Source organism: Nomascus leucogenys, chromosome 13 (assembly GCF_006542625.1).
Source record: "Nomascus leucogenys isolate Asia chromosome 13, Asia_NLE_v1, whole genome shotgun sequence".
Classification (NCBI taxonomy): Eukaryota; Metazoa; Chordata; class Mammalia; order Primates; family Hylobatidae; genus Nomascus; species Nomascus leucogenys.
The window spans coordinates 97,664,012-97,683,272 of NC_044393.1; the positions used below are offsets into that span (position 1 = coordinate 97,664,012).

Sequence of the window (19,261 nt, forward strand, 5' to 3'; positions counted from 1 at the left end):
CTGGCCAGGCTTAACTTTACAGCAGATAATTGGGTAAGTCCACCAAGGCTGCCCCTTCCTGGGAGACCCAATGCTTCCTGCCCCCACCAACCTCAGCAACACACACTTGTCATTGCTGCAAGAGCTGCCATCAGCACAAGGATTTTCACCTTTGCCACTTTTTCAGCCACAATTAGAAGCAGCTGAGTAACGGCGGAGGCAACGGGGGAGGCGTGGAGTGAGGACGGTGATGGCTCATCTCGAACACGCCCCTGCGATAAATGAAGCTCAGGTCTCACTCAAATGCCCTGGAACCCTTGTGGCACAGAACCACCTATACACAAGGGCCGGTCCAGCGGAGCCCCCACCCCAGCAGAAGTGCTGAGGGGAGACCTCTGAAGCTCCTCAGCCTAGGTCAGGATGATCCCCACCCGTGTCTGGCAGGTGGGGGCTACCTGCTAGGCCTCTGCACAGCTTCAGCTACACCCCGCTCCTGCCCCAACCCCGAGGCTCCCAGCACAGACCAGATGTTTTCTAATGTGGTTCTTAACGTTCATTTTTAATCGTGTTTTATTCCATTGCCACAGCCTACTCTACCTTTTCTACCACCCTGCAGTATCTGCGTCTGGGTCTGGGGTCCTTTCTGCTCCGGCACTGGGGGCTCTCAAGAGGTGGGGCTGCCACATGGGTGGCCTCTCCCTGGAGCTGAGTCCACCCTGGGGGGCCTTGGACCATGCCCCTTTGCCCCCAGCCCTTGGTTTGCAGGGAGGCCGCCTGGCGATGCCCAGCCTGAAACGGCACCCCTGGCAGGGTTGCTCAGTGGCAGCTCTCACTTTGTGCCGAACAGGAAGCAATCAGAAACACATACCAGAAGTCACATCTACGCCAACAATTTCTCAGACAACAAAAAAAAGCAAAGAGCAAAATCAATATGATTTGGCAAAGGAATTTTAAACATTAAATTAAAAAGGAAAACATTTTCACACGGAAGAATCATCTGCTTTGAGAAATAAAGAAATTAGAAGGTGTAAAAAAATTTTTTTCAAACCCCAAATAATGATAAAAATAGATGTATCCTCTGTAAAAATCTGGGCTAAACTATTCAGTCATTCATGGTTATTCAATATTCAGAGCATGAGGTGAAACACCGAAGTATAAAAAATTAAAAAAAAAAAAAAAAATGGAATCCGAGATACTGCCGTTTGTTGCCGGCCTCGGCATGGACACCCCGACCACGGGCCACGCCGGGCGTCTGCCTCCTCCCACCCTCCGCAGACCTCAGGCCTTCAAAGCTCTTCCTTGGTCCTGCTCAGTTTTGTGGCATGTTCTTCTATAAACTTGCTCAAATGCTCCAGATCTCTGTCTCCACCCTCAAATTTAACTGGGTTCTTTTTGTCCCCACTGGGGGCGAAGTAGATGGTGGGGAAGCCCTCCACCTTATAGCGGTCGCTAGGGACGTCGTTGGCAGTGGCGTCCATCTTGGCGATGACCAGGCCCTTTTGGCCCTTGTACTTCTTGGCCAGGCTGTTGTACACAGGCTCTAGCTGCTTGCAGTGCCCGCACCATGGCGCGTAGAACTCGATGAGGACGTCCTTCTTGGGGTCCATCACAATGGAGTCGAAGGTCTTTCCCACCACGACCTTGACAGGTCCCTTGTTGTTCTTGGGCACTGGCTGGGATTTGATGACTGGCTTTAGTTTTCCTGCCAAGGAAAGCAAGGCGGGAGGGGGCGTCAGTGCTGAAAAGGCTAAAGATTCTGGGGGCTCTCTCTGGACCAGGCAGTGAGGTTGGTGTAGCCACCAGAGGAGCCAGTCACACAGAAAGAGCCTACTACTGTAGAAAGTAGTAGCCACTACTCTCTACTCTGTCTGTCCCTGCAAAGGCCAGAGAGGTTGCAGGTGGCTCCAGCCCAGCTCTAATGGGCCATTGGGTCCTGTCAGGGAGGCCATCCCAAGAGTCACTGCCCAGGCAGAGGAGTTCCCGTGAGCACTGGCACTGAGGGCCCGGGAGCCATGGTGGGGAAGTGCCAGGACAACCCACAGACATCGGAACAGCACGGTCTGCCCACAATGTGGCCAGCGCTGGGGGCCTGGGGCCGTGTGCTCAGCCAACATCAATAGAGAGGCTCTGTTTAAAGCTGCACAGCAAGGTGGCCGAGGGTGAAGAGGCTTCCTTAAGAAGCCACAAGGGGTGTTCAGCATACCCAGACTTTGCCCTGTCTGGACTCCATCTTCAGATGCCCCCTCTGCACACCCCGGCCCTAGTCTGGAATTTTAGCACATCGGCGCTGAAAATGTGCTAAGGCCACTGAGTGCTGCTAGATAAGCCCTGAGATGGACTCCAAATCTTGCTTTTGCTTTCAAAGTAAACACTGGGAGAACTGCCAAGAAGAAAATATTAACACTTGCAAATGTTCCTTCTTCTAAGCAATTCTGGTGCCTTGGAGTTTGGGGTCACACCCGACATTTCTCTGGACGAGAAGTCAGAGGGTCCCTCAGGGGTGAGAGGGGGCTGCTGGCTGACTTAGGGGGGTGTCATGCCCATGGCCAGAGCACCAGACGCCCCATAGCCTGTCTGGATTCTGTGTGAGGAGCACAGCAGCTGATGGGAGACCCCAGCCCCAGCCACGGGCTCACCTTTTTTGAAGGCAGTGACAAACTCGCGGAGGGTGTCGGAGTCAAACTCCTCCGGCTCCATGGCGAACTTCTTCCCACTCTCGTCCAGGATGGCGGCATTGACATCCTCCCCACTCTCGCTGAGCCCCAGGTCCTTCACCTCCCCAGCATAGTCCTCTTCGTCCGCAATGGCAAAGGTGTACTCAGGGAAGTCCTTGGCCACCTCTAGGACTTTGCTCCGCCAAAACTGAGTCGCTGAAAGGGACCAAGGGCTGTAAGCCAGGCGGCCACACAGAGCAAGTCCCAGCTCAGACTCTGAGGTGAGGCTGCAGGTCCTGTCGCTAATATTCTGACAATGCTCAAGCCCTGGATTTACCTCAGTTGGAGGGAAACGCATTTCTGGAAAAGCCCCACTTGTCACGGGGGCCACGGCTGCAAGCCCAAGAGGCCCACACGACCTGTGCCCATGTGGCATGGCCACGCCTGCCTGGGGCCAGGGCTGGTCTAGTCCCAGCTCTGCAGCCTCTGCACTCCTCCAAGTCTCAGCTATCTCAACTCTGAGAGGGTTCTGGACCTGAATCTAAGCTCCCATCCTGCTAAAAAGGGAAGCCATCAATTAAAAAATACACCTGAGCCACCAACGTGCAAGGGCCCCAGGCTGGGATTTGAGTGAGCCATGTACATATAGCCACACCTCCCTCAACACTCCACCTTGCCTGAAAGAACGAGTCCCCCCACCCCCCACCCCCGCAGGTCGTGGTGGGGGTCCCTCACCAGCTCTGTAATCAAAGCTGAAGTCCACACTGTAGTAGACGACCACCAGGGGGCGCCTGGTGTAGCGCTTAGCGTCGTTTGACGCCTTGCGGTGGCCAACCAGGGGCAGGGCGTACTTCAGCACGAAGTCCTTGATGGCCGAGTCCTGGGTGGAGCCCTGCTTCAAAGAGGGAACAGGTGAGGGGGCTCACCATCTCCCCACCATTGTTCTTGAGTACAATGTTTGAGGGACTTTGCGGGAGTGGCGACTTTGAAGGGATCAGTCTCAGAAGGCAAAACACCCCGGGGCTCGACCCCACTCAAGCACAGCCCCGTCATTCCCTACGGTCTTTTGGGGCCCCTTTCCCTCCAGTGAACCGTAGGTGGCTTCTCGGGAAAAGGCAAACACCTTGGCCCTTTCCTTGGGGGTGTGGGCTCACTAACCCCAAAAAGAGACCACTCAAGGCAGGCCTGGCTCTTGGCAGTCAGGAAGGGTTATCACGGACTGGGCTGCGTGGAACGTTCCACCTTCAGCTTGTGCGATCTTCACGCAGGAGGTCCTGAGGGCTCACACTTCACAAGGACTGGAGTCCCTCAGAGACATCACCCTCCAGGGGTGGGCACAGCAAGGTCAGCCACCTGCCCAAGGCTGCGTAGCCAGCAAGTGGTGGGTGGGTCTATGAGCCCAAGGGTTTCTGTGGGGATGGGATACTCAGGGAAGGGTCCTTGTGTGGCACTGAAGGGCAAGAGGGCCCCGCTGGTGAGAAGGGAGCAGAAGGCACTCAGGGAGGAAGCAGCAGAGACTGAGGCAGGGCACGAGGCACGAGTATCTGGCGTGACAGCACTGGAGGGTGGGATGTGCTGAAAAGGTGGGCAAGGAGGGCCTGGGAGGCCATGTTAAGGCACAGATAATCCAAATATCTCCCAGGTGGCAGGAGGCTGTGGAGTCTTTAACCACGACACGGCGCTGTGTGCACTTCGCTCAGCAGGGAAATACCGGAGGAACTGGGGGCAGCAGTAATGTGCCCAACAGACAAGACTGCACAGATCTTGAAGCGGCTACTGAAAGCCACAGACCCCTTTCCTGGAACATGCACTCACACACAGAGCTGTGTCTGATTCTCGGGATCCATGGCCCCCCAAGCTCATCAGCACCCTTCTTTGGGCCCAGGATCTTGTCTCTGGATGGAAGGAAGTGAAGCTGGGGGGAGGAGTCGCAGCAGCCACTGTGAGTCCAGGGAAGAGGAGAGCTGCCCTGAGCTTCAAGTTGGCAGAGAAACAGATGGGATGGACACACAGACCTTGAGAAGGAGCGATAGGACTAAAGACTGAGGAAGGAGGCAGAGGACCTGGGGACCAGAAAGATTCAGGGTGGTTCTCTCCAAGGTACTGCCATGTTCTGGTGCAGGCCCCCGGGATTCCTGTCCTGTCAGGCCCCCTCCTCCAGGTCCCATGAGCACCCACAGCCCAAACAGCCAGGGTCCTGACCCTATGGGCCAGTAGGACCTGGAAAGGCCCCTTCACCCCAATCTCAGCTCTGCTTCCCACCAGGAGCTGTGGGGTCCGGGATGGGGGGTAGTGCTCACTTCTCTGCAGCCCAATCTCTGTTAAACAAAAGCTTCAAACTCGACATCTAGGATCCTTCCAAATCTAAGATCTACTCACCGAAGTGCAGGGCCCCTTCTAAAGCACTCAGAAGGCTGAACTGGCCCCAGGTTCCCCTTGGGCTGGGAACTCCCACTGCCCCTGTAGGGCTGTGTGTCACACTCTAGGAGGATGAAGTGCAGGGGTGCAGTAATGGAAAGAAAGGCAAAATCTCAACAGCTCAACAGCTCCACAGCTCCCTCTGGTGAACAGACAGGGCTGCTGTCCCTCTGTAGCCCCCAGCCCAAGCGGCCTGAACAAACACGACTTGGCCTCAACAGAGCACCACATGCTGGCCCAGGCCAAACCCACAGTGGAACAGGCGCTGGAGGGAGACTGGTGATTGCCTGCCAGGAGGGACAAAGGGTGGCAGCAACTGTTCTGGCAAAAACAAGTGGAGCTCTGCCCAGCCCCAGGATCTGCCAGGTGTGCGGGAGCCCCAGCCCTGTCCCTCTGGCAAACACAGACCACAGGCCACCTGCAGAAAACCTGTGGGGTGGGGAGAACGGGCTGGAAAAGGAGTTCCAGACCCTGCAGACAAGAGAGAAACCTCCACGTTTGAAACCTCAGAGGTGGCTCAAAGCAAAGTCCTCACGCCTGCTGGGTACCCGCGGCTGGCATGGCAGAGGGGCCCGCTTACCTGGACGTCCATCACGTGGCTCCGGGGCTCATACTTGGACTGGAATTTCTCAGGCTGCATTACAACCAACTGCCCCTGGGAGACTTTCAAGAACTTTGCTATTTCTATGCTGAAAGTGTGGTGAAATTTGTAATCTTCTCTCAGGTTGTTAGCTGAAATGTTAACAGAATAAGATGTAATTTTGAAAATTGCTTAAATTTCTGAGATTTAATTCGTTACCCACATCAGCCAAAGCAAATGTTCTGAAAACGACCACCGTAGGGCGGGCGCGGTGGCTCACGCCTGTAATTCCAGCACGCTTTGGGAGACCCAGGCGGGTGGATCACTTGAAGTTAGGAGTTTGAGACCAGCCTGGCCAACATGGTGAATCTCTGTCTCTACTAAAAATACAAACATTAGCCGGGTGTGGTGATGCAAGCCTGTAGTCCCAACTACTTGGGAGGCTGAGGCACAAGAACTGCTTGAACTGGGGAGGTGAGGTGGAGGTTGTAGTGAGCCGAGATCACGCCACTGTATACTTTTAGCCTGGGCGACAGAGCGAGACTGTCTAAAAAAAAAAAAAAGGAAAGAAAAGAAAAAGAAAAAAGAAAAGAAAAAGTCACACCAAAAATTGTGTGGACAATTTCTACAACTTAAACGCTTGAAAGGAGGTTTTTTTTTTTTAAACTTGGTACAAGGTATAACGTCTAAATCCTGGCCAGGCACGGTGGCTCACGCCTGTAATCTCAGCACTTTGTGAGGCTGAGGCAGGAAGACTGCTTAAGCCCAGGAGTTAGTTCATTTACTATTTATTTGAGACCGGGTCTTGCTCTGTCCCCCAGGCTGGAGTGAAGTGGTGTGATTTCAGCTCACTGCAATCTGTTTTCCAAGTTCAAGCCAATTCTCCTTCCTGCCTCAGCCTCCCGAGTAGCTGGGACTACAGGCACATGCCACCATGCCTGGCTATATTATGTATTTTCAGTAGAGACAGGGTTTCACCATGTTGGCCAGGCTGGTCTCGAACTCCTGACCTCAAGTGATCCGCCTGTCTTGACCTCCCAAAGTGCTGGGATTACAGGCATGAGCCACCGTGCTCGGCCAAGCCCAAGAGTTTAAGACCAGCCTGGGCAACATGGTGAGACCCCATTTCTATAAAGATAAAATAACAACAACAACAACAAAAAAAAAAAACAGAAAAGTTCATGGAAAAACAGCTAATTTGCCAGGAGCTGCTGTTGACTGATGTCTGTAAGTAGCACGGATTCTTTGGCAGGCGGAATGTTCTGGAGCCCACATGAGCAGCACACAGTCCTATATCCCTATTTGAGTTTTCACATCCAGCACCCTTCATGGAGGTTTAAATCTCCCTTCCTCGAGTTGGTAGGCTGCCTGTTTGTGGGCTGGAGCTCCAAATGAAGTTCTTTGGCTGAAGATAGTTTTACTTAAATCTGTGAAAATGCATGACGAAACCCCACGGTCTGAGGGCACCCTACCACAGGGCTGGGCAAACTTTCTGAGAAGGACTAGAGAGTGAGCAGTTTAGGCTCTAAGGACCACGTGGTCTGTCCCAACTGCTTAACTCTGCTGCTGCAGTGTGAAAGCAGCCGGACAGGATGTGAACAAAGCTGTGTTCCAATGAGATGTCACACGCAAAGACAGGCCATGGCCAGAATGGGTGTGTGGGCCACAGTGTCAACCCCTACCCTAGATCCTACGGGTAAACACACCTTCAGTCCCTCCCCATTCTCCTCCCCAAGGCATCCAAACTCATCCCGGGCTAATTTTGAGATTTAAACATTGGGTGTCACCCTACCCTTGAAGGGCTCTTGGTCTAGAGGTTTGTGACTCTCAACTGGGTTATAGGACACATGTGGCTGAGATGGTAAAGCATGTTTTTGGGAGGGCAGGGGATGGGGGAGCAGCCTGGATAAGCCTGTGGCTTTCAGTCAGATGGACTTAAATTCAAATGATAGTTTTGTAACCTACTAACTGTGTAGCTTTAGGCTTGTTATTAACCTTCCGAGCCACAGGCCCTTCTCTGTAAAACAGGGGCATTAAAATCCACTAAATAAGGCCACGTGGGCTGGGTGCTGTGGTTCATGTCTGTAATCCCAGCACTGTGGGAGGCCGAGGCAGGAGAATCACTCGAGCCCAGGAGTTCAAGACCAGCTGGGCAACATGGCAAAACCTTGTCTCCACACAAAAATTAGCTGGATGTGGTGGCATTCACCTGTAGTCCCAGCTACTTGGGAGGCTGAGGTGGGAAAATCACCTGAGCCTGGGGAGGTCAAGGCTGCAGTGAGTCGAGATCACACCACTGCAGTCCAGCCTGGGCAATCAGAGTGAGACCCGGTCTCAAAATAAATAAATAAGGCCACATCTATCTAGATGGCGCCTGTTCTAAGCCTCCAGGTATCCCAGGGATTTGTAGTCAGTTGGCTTCAGGCAGAGACAGACCTGCATCAAGAACTTCACCTCCTGCCTACCCCAGGACCATAAACCCTTTCATCCCACAGCCGCCCTCTCTGCTCCAGTCCCGCCAACCTGTCTGTAGAACATCTTGTGTCCCTGGGACTAACCTCTCTCTCATGAGTGGGCAGACATAGCAGGCCCAGTGACTCTTGCCCCATCTGCAGCCCTATCCCTGCCCAAGCCACATCACGGACTGTAACTCCTAGGAATGTGGTGCCAGGCCCGCCTGGGACCCACTGCACTGGAACCTGCATTTTAACAAATTCCCTGGGGATTTGCATGCACATCAATGCACATAACTTGCAGTCAGATTTGGGGCTAGGGACTCCCCTGCTGCCCATAACCCTGGGTAGGCTGGGGTTTCCTTCTGAAAGTTTCTTCCTGACTAGTTAGGCATGAATAACAAGGCCACCTAATTAACAGATGAAGAGAAGTTAGCTCTACTGGTTTTATACATTAATCTGCATTTGACTTATGCACAATTGTTATTGTAAAGCACAGAATTAGCACTAAGTAGCAAGCTGTGCATTTGAAAAATTATAATCAGTTAGCACTTAGCCAAGCTGGTTTTGGTGGAGGGGGAGAGGGTGGCACTCAGAAGACATCGATGAGGATGGCAAGGACCCTGAGTACACCTGTCCCCAGGCATCAGGAGCCAGACCAAGGCAGACGATGGATTTCAGGATGGGGCAACTGCTGCCTGCCCCTACACCCACAGAACACTATTGCTGACAGCTGTTCACAGTCATTTCACTCCTCAGGCTAGCACGACTAGCATTTATAATGCACTTAGCATTATCAAGCACATTGCTAAGCACTTCATCTACATTATCTCAGTGTAATAACCTCTCAGAAAAGACCACCACCTTGGGCAAGAGACCACTAGGCTAACTGAGTCACCGCCTGTGGTTACAGTGATAATAACTGGAAGAGCCAGGCCTTGAAAGCTGGTTTGATTCAGAGTCTGGCACCTTATGGCCTGAAGGTGCCCTCCTCGGGCTCTGGAAGGCAGACATGGAGCTGGGACCGGTCTGACTGTGCCCCTCCCATGCACCAAGGCCAGGAGGGCCACAGGAGACCCATCTCCAGCCCCAGCCCCAACTCCAACCCCAGAATGGAAAGCTTATTCCCAGAGATGGCTCATCAAACCACCCCCTAATGGATGTCCCAAGAGCTTTCTGAAAAACCAGGCAACTGCAGACGGCCCAGGGCATGCACATTTTGTTCAGCCCAAAGGGCCACAACTCACCGGCATCCTGGTATTGCTGGTAGGCTGGGTCGCTCTCCCCCTCAAAGACCCCGAGGATGATGACATCATCTCCATCCTTCAGGAACTCCTGGACCTGCTTCAGGGTCAGAATCTCCCTGGAGGGAGGCCCGGACTGCTCGATCATGTAGTCAACGATTCCTGGGAGCAGGGCACACGCCTGAGCAGGGGCACTCAGAACTGCCCATCTCCCATGGCCCATGCCTGCCAGCTCCCAGCACCTTCAAGGGCAGCTTCCTGTTAGGGAGTTTCCCTTCCCCACTGTAGTGGGAGAGAAGGGAGTGGCCATACCGTATTTTTCTCGTGGGCCGTTGTAGTCAAAAGGCCTTCCTTTGCGGAAAATTTTCAGGGTGGGATAGCCAGAGACATCGAACCTCTTCGCCAGGTCTGTTTCTGCGGTGGCGTCGACCTTTGCCAGGGGAATTGGAGGAGAACGCTTGCTGAGCTCCTTGGCGGCCTTCTCATACTCGGGGGCAAGTTTCTTGCAGTGTCCACACCTGCCAAGAGAAAACTGGTTTGTCAGGGGCTCATTCTATCTAGTGTGGACTCACTTTCTAGCTAAATGAGCTGCAGAAACACATCCCGTGCTCCCCAGTAACCCGGCCACACCCAGTAAGCCTCCGAATGCCTCCTAGACCCTCAGGCCCTCAGGTGCTGTTGAGGGCGCTACCGCTGGACAGACACTAAGCCTCATCCCACGGCATTCACACACTGGGAGTAGGGCATGCGTACACACATGCACAGGACACAGACAGGACATTAGTAATTGTGGCACAGGGGAAACATGGAGAGGCCAAGAGAGACACTGTCCTGAGGAAGAGGACTTTCTTGGTTGTAGAGTTGGGGGCCAGCAAGGATATAAGTCACAGATGGCTTCAGAGAAGGAGTAGCAGTGGAGCTAGGATCCAAGGGACAGCGAGGAATTAGCCAGGAGCCCACGGGAGGTGGGGCGAAGAGAGGGTCGGCAGGTCCAGGTAACAAGAACAGAAGCATGGAGAACAGAAGAGCGTCACAAACCCTCACTGACACAGATCACCCAGGGAGGAGATGAGGGAGAGTCCCGTGGAGTCAGTATTACGTCACACAGCCCATTGCCCACAACAACTGGCCAGGCGCAGTGGCTCACTCCTGTAATCCCAGCATTTTGGGAGGCCAAGGCGGGCGGATCACCTGAGGTCAGGAGTTTGAGACCAGCCTGGCCAACATGGCAATACCCCGTCCATCTCTACTAAAAATACAGAAATTAGCCCAGCATGGTGGTGGGCGCCTGTAATCCCAGCTACTCGGGAGGCTGAGACAGGAGTTATCGCTTGAACCCAGGAGGCGGAGTTTGCAGTGAGTCAAGATCGCACCACTGCACTCCAGCCTGGGCAACAGAGCAAGAATCCATCTCAAAAAAGAACCAACATCCCACACCCAGCTGGGGCCTGGCACACAGGAGGCTCAGTCCTGAGTTAAGATAAAACACCACGCTGTCAAGGTCCTTAGGACACCCAAATGAATTAAAGGGTGCATCCTGCAACTTCAAAACCATTTGTTGGCCAGCACAGTAGCTCACTCCTGTAATCCCAGTGCTTCCAGAAGCTGAGGTGGGAGAGCCGCTTGAGGCCAGGAGTTCAAGACTAACCGGGGCAACATAGCAAGACCTCATTCTCTAAAAATATTTTTTATATTAGCCAGGCGTGGTGGCACACACCTGTGGTCCCAGCTACTAGGGAGGCTGAGGCAGCACAATTGAGCCCAGGAGTTCAAGGCTGTAATGAACTATGATGGTGCTACTGTACTCCAGCCCAGGTGACAAAGCAAGGCCTTATCTCAAAAGAAACCTAAGAAAACAAAACAAAAAAACGACCTCCCACCACAAACACAAAAACACATCAAAAGACCAAAAAACTGTTTGTGAATAAATGGATAATTATCTTCTGAGGCATCATCACCCAGATCAGAGAAATCGCACTACACTCGCTGGGCATGCACTGTGCAGCAGTCGGCTCAACCTAGCTCCTGCGCGAGCCACAAAGCAACCTACCAGCAGTTAGATGTGCAGCTGCCACTCTCCCTCTCACACCTCCCACCCATCAGGCCAGGGACCCATGCATAGCGAAACAAGGGTCTGTGTCTCTCCAGCATCGCAGGGGGGTTAGGAGAGTGCCCCACGTGTCCCAGACGCTTCCTTCCTTCTCTCCTAGATCATTTCCTTCTCTAATCACCCACCTGACTTCACTTTTCATCTGCACATTCAGCAACTCCCAGGTTTCTGCTGCAGAATCTGTGGCCTCAGGTTTGGGCTTATCCAGGCCAAACCTGACCCCACAGTGCAGAAGGTGCAACCCACCCCCTGGCCTGTGCATCAGCCATGGCCTCCACCTGCTGGTTCTAGGCCCAAAAGCTTCCTCTGCTTACTGACTCTCCCGGACTCACTACAGAACACACCCATCTGAGGCAGTTCTTACTGGCCTGATGGTCAGACATACCAAGACTGCTCAAGAACCAGAACCACAGCTGACCCACCACAAAATCACCAAGACAGATGGTACCCTGGGCCGTCTCCTGGGAAGGCAGATGGTCTCTCCTGAAGCCAGGCTCCCCTCCCCCTTGAAAGCTGTCTTTCTTCCGCTCTGCTCTGTCTACTCTGACTGCCCCCAGCTTATCCGTGCAACTGGTTGTGCGTCCCTCCCCTCCCCATGAAGCAGCCACCTCAGTTCCCCTAGCTGGGCAGCTCAGACCAGCCACTGTACTTGCTCCCACTCCGACCACCTCTCTTTCTGCCGTCTTCTTTCCTTTGGGCCCCTTCTCCCACCCAAGAATGGACTACTTGGCAGCTCCTTCCACATCCACTCCCCCAACAGCTCTCTTACATCCACGCTTCTTCCAGAAGACCTGGAGCCTCAACCCTACCCTACAACTCGTGCCCACCTTGCTCCTCTGCTGTTCCTGCCTCACGGACAGGGGCCTGCCATCTGCGCCTGCCACCCCGCACCTAGTGCCCAGCAGGGTACTGAATGCGGACAGGGGCCTGCCACCCCGCACCTAGTGCCCAGGGTCTGATGGCACGGCCGCCTCGCCCCACCCGCACCTAGTGCCCAGCAGGGTACTGAATACGGGAAGGGGCTGACACCACCTTACCATGGGGCATAGAACTCCACCAGAATGATATCTGCATCATTCACAACTTCATCAAAGTTCTCTTTGGTCAACACAAGCGTGACTTCTGGTGGAGGCGTCCAGTCGGGCTGGGAGACTTCTCGGACCTTGGCAACAATTTCTGAAAGAAACCAAGCGAGATTGAGCACACAAGGCCCAAACTGGCAGGCACTTCACCTCCCTCCAGAAGCAGATGGGGAGGGGGAAAGAAAGCAAGCGTCGGGGCCCACAAGAACAGAAGGTGTCTGATTTCCTGAAACCTGGCTGCATCTCTGCAGTTTTGGGGACACAGCCAAGAGTCAGAAGGTTTGCTGTTTCCCAACAATTGTCCATCGCATTTCCACAGCCTGCAGACTTCTCCAAATGGCTTAAGACTTACTGATGATTGAGACTTCCTTTACCATCGGGCTATGGTATTAACTCCACGCAAACCCTCACCAACTCCCAATGGTTTTGATTACATATGCCTATGGATAGCATTTTGGGGCATCTCCTGAACACGTACAAAATGTATACATAGTCATTCACATCTAATATTACTATATTACATACGTCATAAGATGTAAGCAAAAAAAAAAAAAAAAAAAAGGAAAAATTTGAAAAAGGAGCAGTAGCTCCCATTGCTTAAGGGGCAGTGGCATTACCTGAGAAGGCTTTTAAAAAATGCCCGTCTGTGGCCTCATTCCCCAGAAATGGATTCCAGGGCTGGAGTGGAACAATAAATTCATACAAAAAACGCGCCAAGCAGTTCTTACGAGTGGTTGCAAACTGTCACTCTTTTCCCCACTGCACAATCTACCAAGGAGCCAAATCTAGAGCCACCCCTGCAAAGCTGCAGTCTTCAAACTGAAACGTGCACAAGCACCTCCTCTGTGCATTCGCAGCATGAAGTGTCTGTCCCCTGCCCCCAGCCCACACCCAGGGGTCCTGAGGCACTTAACACATAGGAGGCCTGTTTATCAAAACATAGCATACACTGCTCTGAAGTTTGCAAAACAGCCAAGTCTCTCACAGTCAAATGTCGGCCACAGACCTCCAAACACATATGCCTGTTTACTTCGCAACAAGAGAAGTACTCAACTTTTAGACCAGGCGTGGTGGCTCGCCTGTAATCCCAGAATTTTTGGAGGCCGAGGTGGGTGGATCATGGGTGGTCAGGAGTTCAAGACCAGCCTGGCCAACATGGTGAAACCCTGTCTCTACTAAAAATACAAAAATTAGCCGGGCGTGGTGGCACATGCTAGTAATCCCAGCTACTTGGGAGGCTGAGGCAGGAGAAACCACTTGAACCTGGGAGGTGGAGGCTGTTCAGTGAGCCAAGATTGCACCACTGCACACTCCAGCCTGGGGGACAGAGGAAGACTCCATCTAAAATAAAGAAGTACTCAACTTTCAACTTGTTTTAGATTAAGTTCTTTATGTACTGATATGGCTAAGACACAAATAAAAATATGAAGGTACGGGATAGTATTTGACATACACTAATAACTGTAAAAATGAGAAAATCTCTCTCAGACACATACACACACACACCTGCTTTTATGTATAGAAAGTATCTCCAAACAACACAGAAGAAACTTGTTACACTAGTACCTTTTTTTTTTTTGAGACGGAGTCTGGCTCTGTTGCCTAGGCTGGAGGGCAGTGGCGATCTCGGCTCACTGCAACCTCTGCCTCCCGGGTTCACACCATTCTCCTGCCTCAGCCTCCTCAGTAGCTGGGACTACAGGCGCCCGCCACCACACCCAGCTAATTTTTTATATTTTTAGTAGAGACGGGGTTTCACCGTGTTAGCCAGGATGGTCTCCATCTCCTGACCTCGTGATCCACCGACCTCAGCCTCCCAAAGTGCTGAGATTACAGGCGTAAACCACTGCGCCCAGCCTACTAGTACCTTCTTAGAGGGGAGCTGGATCACCCAGGTTCAGGGAACAAAGACTATTCATTAATCTACCTCTCTGAATTACCAAGTTTATAAACGTATTACCTAGTCAACAAACTGTGACACTAAATATCAACGGAAGTGAATCCATTTTCTTTGTATACCCCACAGTGAGTACCATTGCTTAAAGGAGCAGAGGAGAGCCTCTCACACCATCTCAGAGATGTGATCTCAGATCAGATCCAACTGACACCATGCTCCACAGATGAGATGCCAAGGCCTGGCAAGCGGAAGGCGCTCATCCAGAACACAGGCCTACCTTATGTCTATGAGGACCGGAAGCCTGTTCAACGCTCTTTCCTCTACTCCACACTGGGAATGGAAAATGCAGCCTCATAAAATTTGATAAATTTTATCAAAATGAAATTAAATTTTATCAAAATGAAATTAAATAAATTTTATCAAAATGAAAATTATTTAGGTAATTTACAGATTCAATGCCATCCCCACCAAGCTACCAATGACTTTCTTCACAGAATTGGAAAAAACTACTTTAAAGTTCATATGGAACCAAAAAAGAGCCCGCATCGCCAAGTCAATCCTAAGCCAAAAGAACAAAGCTGGAGGCATCACGCTACCTGACTTCAAACTATACTACAAGGCTAGAGTAGCCAAAACAGCATGGTACTGGTACCACAACAGACACATAGATCAATGGAACAGAACAGAGCCCTCAGAAATAACGCTGCATATCTGCAACTATCTGATCTTTGACAAACCTGACAAAAATAAGAAATGGGGAAAGGATTCCCTATTTAATAAATGGTGATGGGAAAACTGGCTAACCATATGTAGAAAGCTGAAACTGGATCCCTTCCTTACACCTTATACAAAAATTAATTCAAGATGGATTAAAGACTTAAATGTTAGACCTAAAACCATTAAAATCCTACAAGAAAACCTAGGCAGTAACCATTCAGGACATAGGTGTGGGCAAGGACTTCATGTCTAAAACACCAAAAGCAATGGCAACAAAAGCCAAAATCGACAAATGGGATCTAATTAAACTAAAGAGCTTCTGCACAGCAAAAAGAAACTACCATCAGAGTGAACAGGCAACCTACAGAATGGGAGAAAATTTTTGCAACCTACTCATCTGACAAAGGGCTAATATCCAGAATCTACAATGAACTCAAACAAATTTACAAGAAAAAAACAAACAACCCCATCAAAAAGTGGGCGAAAGACATGAATAGACACTTCTCAAAAGAAGACATTTATGCAGCCAAAAAACACATGAAGAAATGCTCATCATCACTGGCCATCAGAGAAATGCAAATCAAAACCACAGTGAGATACCATCTCACACCAGTTAGAATGGCCATCATTAAAAAATCAGGAAACAACAGGTGCTGGAGAGGATGTGGAGAAATAGGAACACTTTTACACTGTTGGTGGGACTGTAAACTAGTTCAACCATTGTGGAAATCAGTGTGGCGATTCCTCAGGGATCTAGAACTAGAAATACCATTTGACCCAGCCATCCCATTACTGGGTATATACCCAAAGGACTATAAATCATGCTGCTATAAAGACACATGCACACGTATGTTTATTGCGGCACTATTCACAATAGCAAAGACTTGGAACCAACCCAAATGTCCAACAACGATAGACTGGATTAAGAAAATGTGGCACATATACACCATGGAATACTATGCAGCCATAAAAAATGATGAGTTCATGTCCTTTGTAGGGACATGGATGAAACTGGAAAACATCATTCTCAGTAAACTATCGCAAGGACAAAAAACCAAACACCGCATGTTCTCACTCATAGGTGGGAATTGAACAATGAGAACTCATGGACACAGGAAGGGGAACATCACACTCCGGGGACTGTTGTGGGGTGGGGGGAGGGGGGAGGGACAGCATTAGGAGATACACCTAATGCTAAATGACGAGTTAATGGGTGCAGCACACCAACATGGCACATGGATACATATGTAACAAACCTGCACATTGTGCACATGTACCCTAAAACCTAAAGTATAATAATAAAAAATGAAAATTAAAAATTAAAAAAAATAATAAAAAAGAAAAAAGAAAAAAAAACAAAATGAAATTAAATAAATTTTATCAAAATGAAATTAATTTTATCAAAATAAAATTAAATAAAATTTAAATCATTTATTTGTTCATTCATTTAATAAAATGTATGTAGTGTCTAATGTGAGCCAGGCAGGGATCCATCAGGCCAGATCGCAGACATCCTCAGAGAATCCCCGGATGTGGCTCTCTGCACCTGTGGTTCTCAGCACATGGCTTTGAGCCAGCAGCAATGGTGAGCCCTGCACGCTTGTAAGAAATGCAAATTATTGGCCGGGCGTGGTGGTTCACGCCTGTAATCCCAGCACTTTAGGAGGCCAAGGCGGGCGGATCACGAGGTCAGGAGATCGAGACCATCCTGGCTAACACGGTGAAACCCCGTCTCTACTAAAAATACAAAAAATTAGGGCCAGGCGCGGTGGCTCACGCTTGTAATCCCAGCACTTTGGGAGGCCGAGGCGGGCGGATCACAAGGTCAGGAGATCGAGACCACGGTGAAACCCCGTCTCTACTAAAAATACAAAAAAAATTAGCCGGGCGTGGTGGCGGGTGCCTGTAGTCCCAGCTACTCAGAGGCTGAGGCAGGAGAACGGCGTGAACCCGGGAGGCGGAGCTTGCAGCGAGCCGAGATTGCGCCACTGCACTCCAGCCTGGGTGAGAGAGCGAGACTCCGTCGCAAAAAAAAAAAAAAAAAAAAAAAAATTAGCTGGATGTGGTGGCAGGCGCCTGTAGTCCCAGCTACTCAGGAGCCTGAGGCAGGAGAATCGCTTGAACCCAGGAGGTGGAGGTTGCAGTGAGCTGAGATCACACCACTGCACTCTAGCCTGGGCGACAGAGTGAGACTCCATCTCAAAAAAATAAATAAATAAGAAATGCAAATTATCTGGCCTGACTTGTACTGTATCTGGCCTGGAATGTGCTGAATCAGAAACTCTGGGGCTGGGACCCAGACATCTGAACAAGCCCTCCAGATGACTGACGCCTGCTAAACATTAAGAACCAGTGCTCTAGACCACCACCCAGACCCGTGACCTCTGATGTCATTTCCTAACACTCTTGTTTGTTTATTTATTTATTTGAAACAAGAGTCTCACTCCGTCATCCAGGCTGGAGTGAAGTGGCACAATCTCAGCTCACCGTATCCTCCGCTTCGTAGGTTCAAGTGATTATCCTGCCTCAGCCTCCCAAGTAGCTGGGATTACACTCATGAGCCACTACACCCAGCTAATTGTTGTATTTTTAGTAGAGATGGGGTTTCACCATGTTCATCAGGCTGGTCTTGAACTCCTGACCTCAAGTGATCCAGCTGCCTTGGCCTCCCAAAGTGCTGGGGTTACAGGTGTGAGCCACCATGTCTGGCCCATTTCCTAACACTCCTGCTCGTGTTTTGAGTTTCAAAGTCTGAAATGTAAAGATGCCATGCCCCAACCCACCCTGCCCGCCCTCCTACTCCCCTTCCTACCCCCCACCATACCCCAAGAACAAATAAACATTCCAGAGGGCTAAGGCTCCTGAGAAAGTCAGTCCCTGGTACCCTCGGCTTTTCTTCCTCTATTAACCAAATTCCCATTCCCTGCGGGAAGTTCTTCCTCCACGAGCTCAGGTACCGGCTCACCTTTCTGGGTTCTGGAGCCCTCGTAGTCTACAGCCTGCCCCTTCTTAAGGATCTTGATGGTGGGGTAGCCACTCACATCAAACCTGCTGGCCAGCATAGACGCTGAGGTTGCATCGATCTTGGCAACGGGAATGGGAGGATCATTATCCTTTAATATGTTGGCAATTTTTTCATATTCCGGAGCAAACTGCTTGCAATGTCCACACCTAACAATTAGTATGAAGAAGGGCGAAAAACGTTAACTGTACCTATGGAGATTTAAATCCAACAATAATACATACCACTATGGTTTGGATGTGGTTTGTCCACACCAAAATGTTGAAATCTGATCCCCAGTGTGGCAGTGTTGGGAGGTGGGACCTAGTGGGATGGGTTTAGGTCTTAAGGATGGATCCCTCATGAATGGGCAAATGCACTTTCAGGAATGTAGTTTAAAAGAGCTTGGCGTGAGACCAGCCTGGCCAACATGGTGAAACCCCACCCCTATGAAAAATACAAAAATTTAGCTAGGTGTGGTGACGGGTGCCTGTAATTCCAGCTACTCAGGAGGCTGAGGCAGGAGAGTCTCTTGAACTGGGTGGGAGGTGGAGGTTGCCATGAACCAAGACTGAGCCACTACATCCCAGCCTAGGCAACAAGAGCCAAACTCCATCTCAAAAAAAAAAAAAAAAAAACAAGCTTGGCTTCCTCCTCGCCATGTTATCTCTGTACACGCCCACTCTCCTCCACTTCCTGCCAGGAGTGGAAGCAGCATGAGGTCCTCACGAGAAGCTGAGCAGATGCCAGCACCATGCTCCTGTACTTCCCGGCCCGCAGAACCGTGACTGAAATAAATCTCTTTCCTTTATAAATTACTGAGCCTGAGGTAGTCTGTTACAGCAACACAAAACACATCAACACACACACAAACATGGGAACTTTTGGAAATATCTGCAGTTAAGAGGAGAGACACAACAAAACATTAAGGGGAAGACCAAAGGGGCTTCAAAGTCAAACAGGTCTAGGTTTAAATTCCAGCTCTGCCTTAGGGCAAATACTTTCAATATCTAAACCTCAGTCTTTGGCCTCACGCCTGTAATCTCAACACTTTGGGGGCCTGAGGCGGGCAGATCACTTGAGCCCAGGAGTTTGAGACCAGCCTGGGCAATATGGCGAAACTCCA

The 19,261-nt window shown here is 50.8% G+C and overlaps 1 protein-coding gene across 3 annotated transcripts in view; it reads right to left on the minus strand.

Moving 5' to 3' along the window:
- Positions 1-522: 522 nt before the first annotated feature.
- Positions 523-19,261, minus strand: part of PDIA4 (protein disulfide isomerase family A member 4) — a 28,137-nt gene continuing 9,398 nt past the window's right edge. The window contains exons 3-10 of one of the 3 annotated variants that reach the window (XM_030826054.1): positions 18,100-18,305; positions 12,476-12,614; positions 9,641-9,846; positions 9,332-9,490; positions 5,632-5,783; positions 3,369-3,528; positions 2,616-2,849; positions 523-1,681 (exon numbers count right to left, since the gene is read on the minus strand). In XM_030826054.1, the coding sequence (XP_030681914.1) occupies positions 1,266-1,681; positions 2,616-2,849; positions 3,369-3,528; positions 5,632-5,783; positions 9,332-9,490; positions 9,641-9,846; positions 12,476-12,614; positions 18,100-18,305 (1,672 nt within the window). In that variant the 3' untranslated portion in view covers positions 523-1,265. Of the gene's footprint in view, positions 1,682-2,615; positions 2,850-3,368; positions 3,529-5,631; positions 5,784-9,331; positions 9,491-9,640; positions 9,861-12,475; positions 12,615-18,099; positions 18,306-19,261 lie in introns of all 3 variants that reach the window. The other 2 variants (XM_030826056.1, XM_030826055.1) reach the window with 2 other exon arrangements.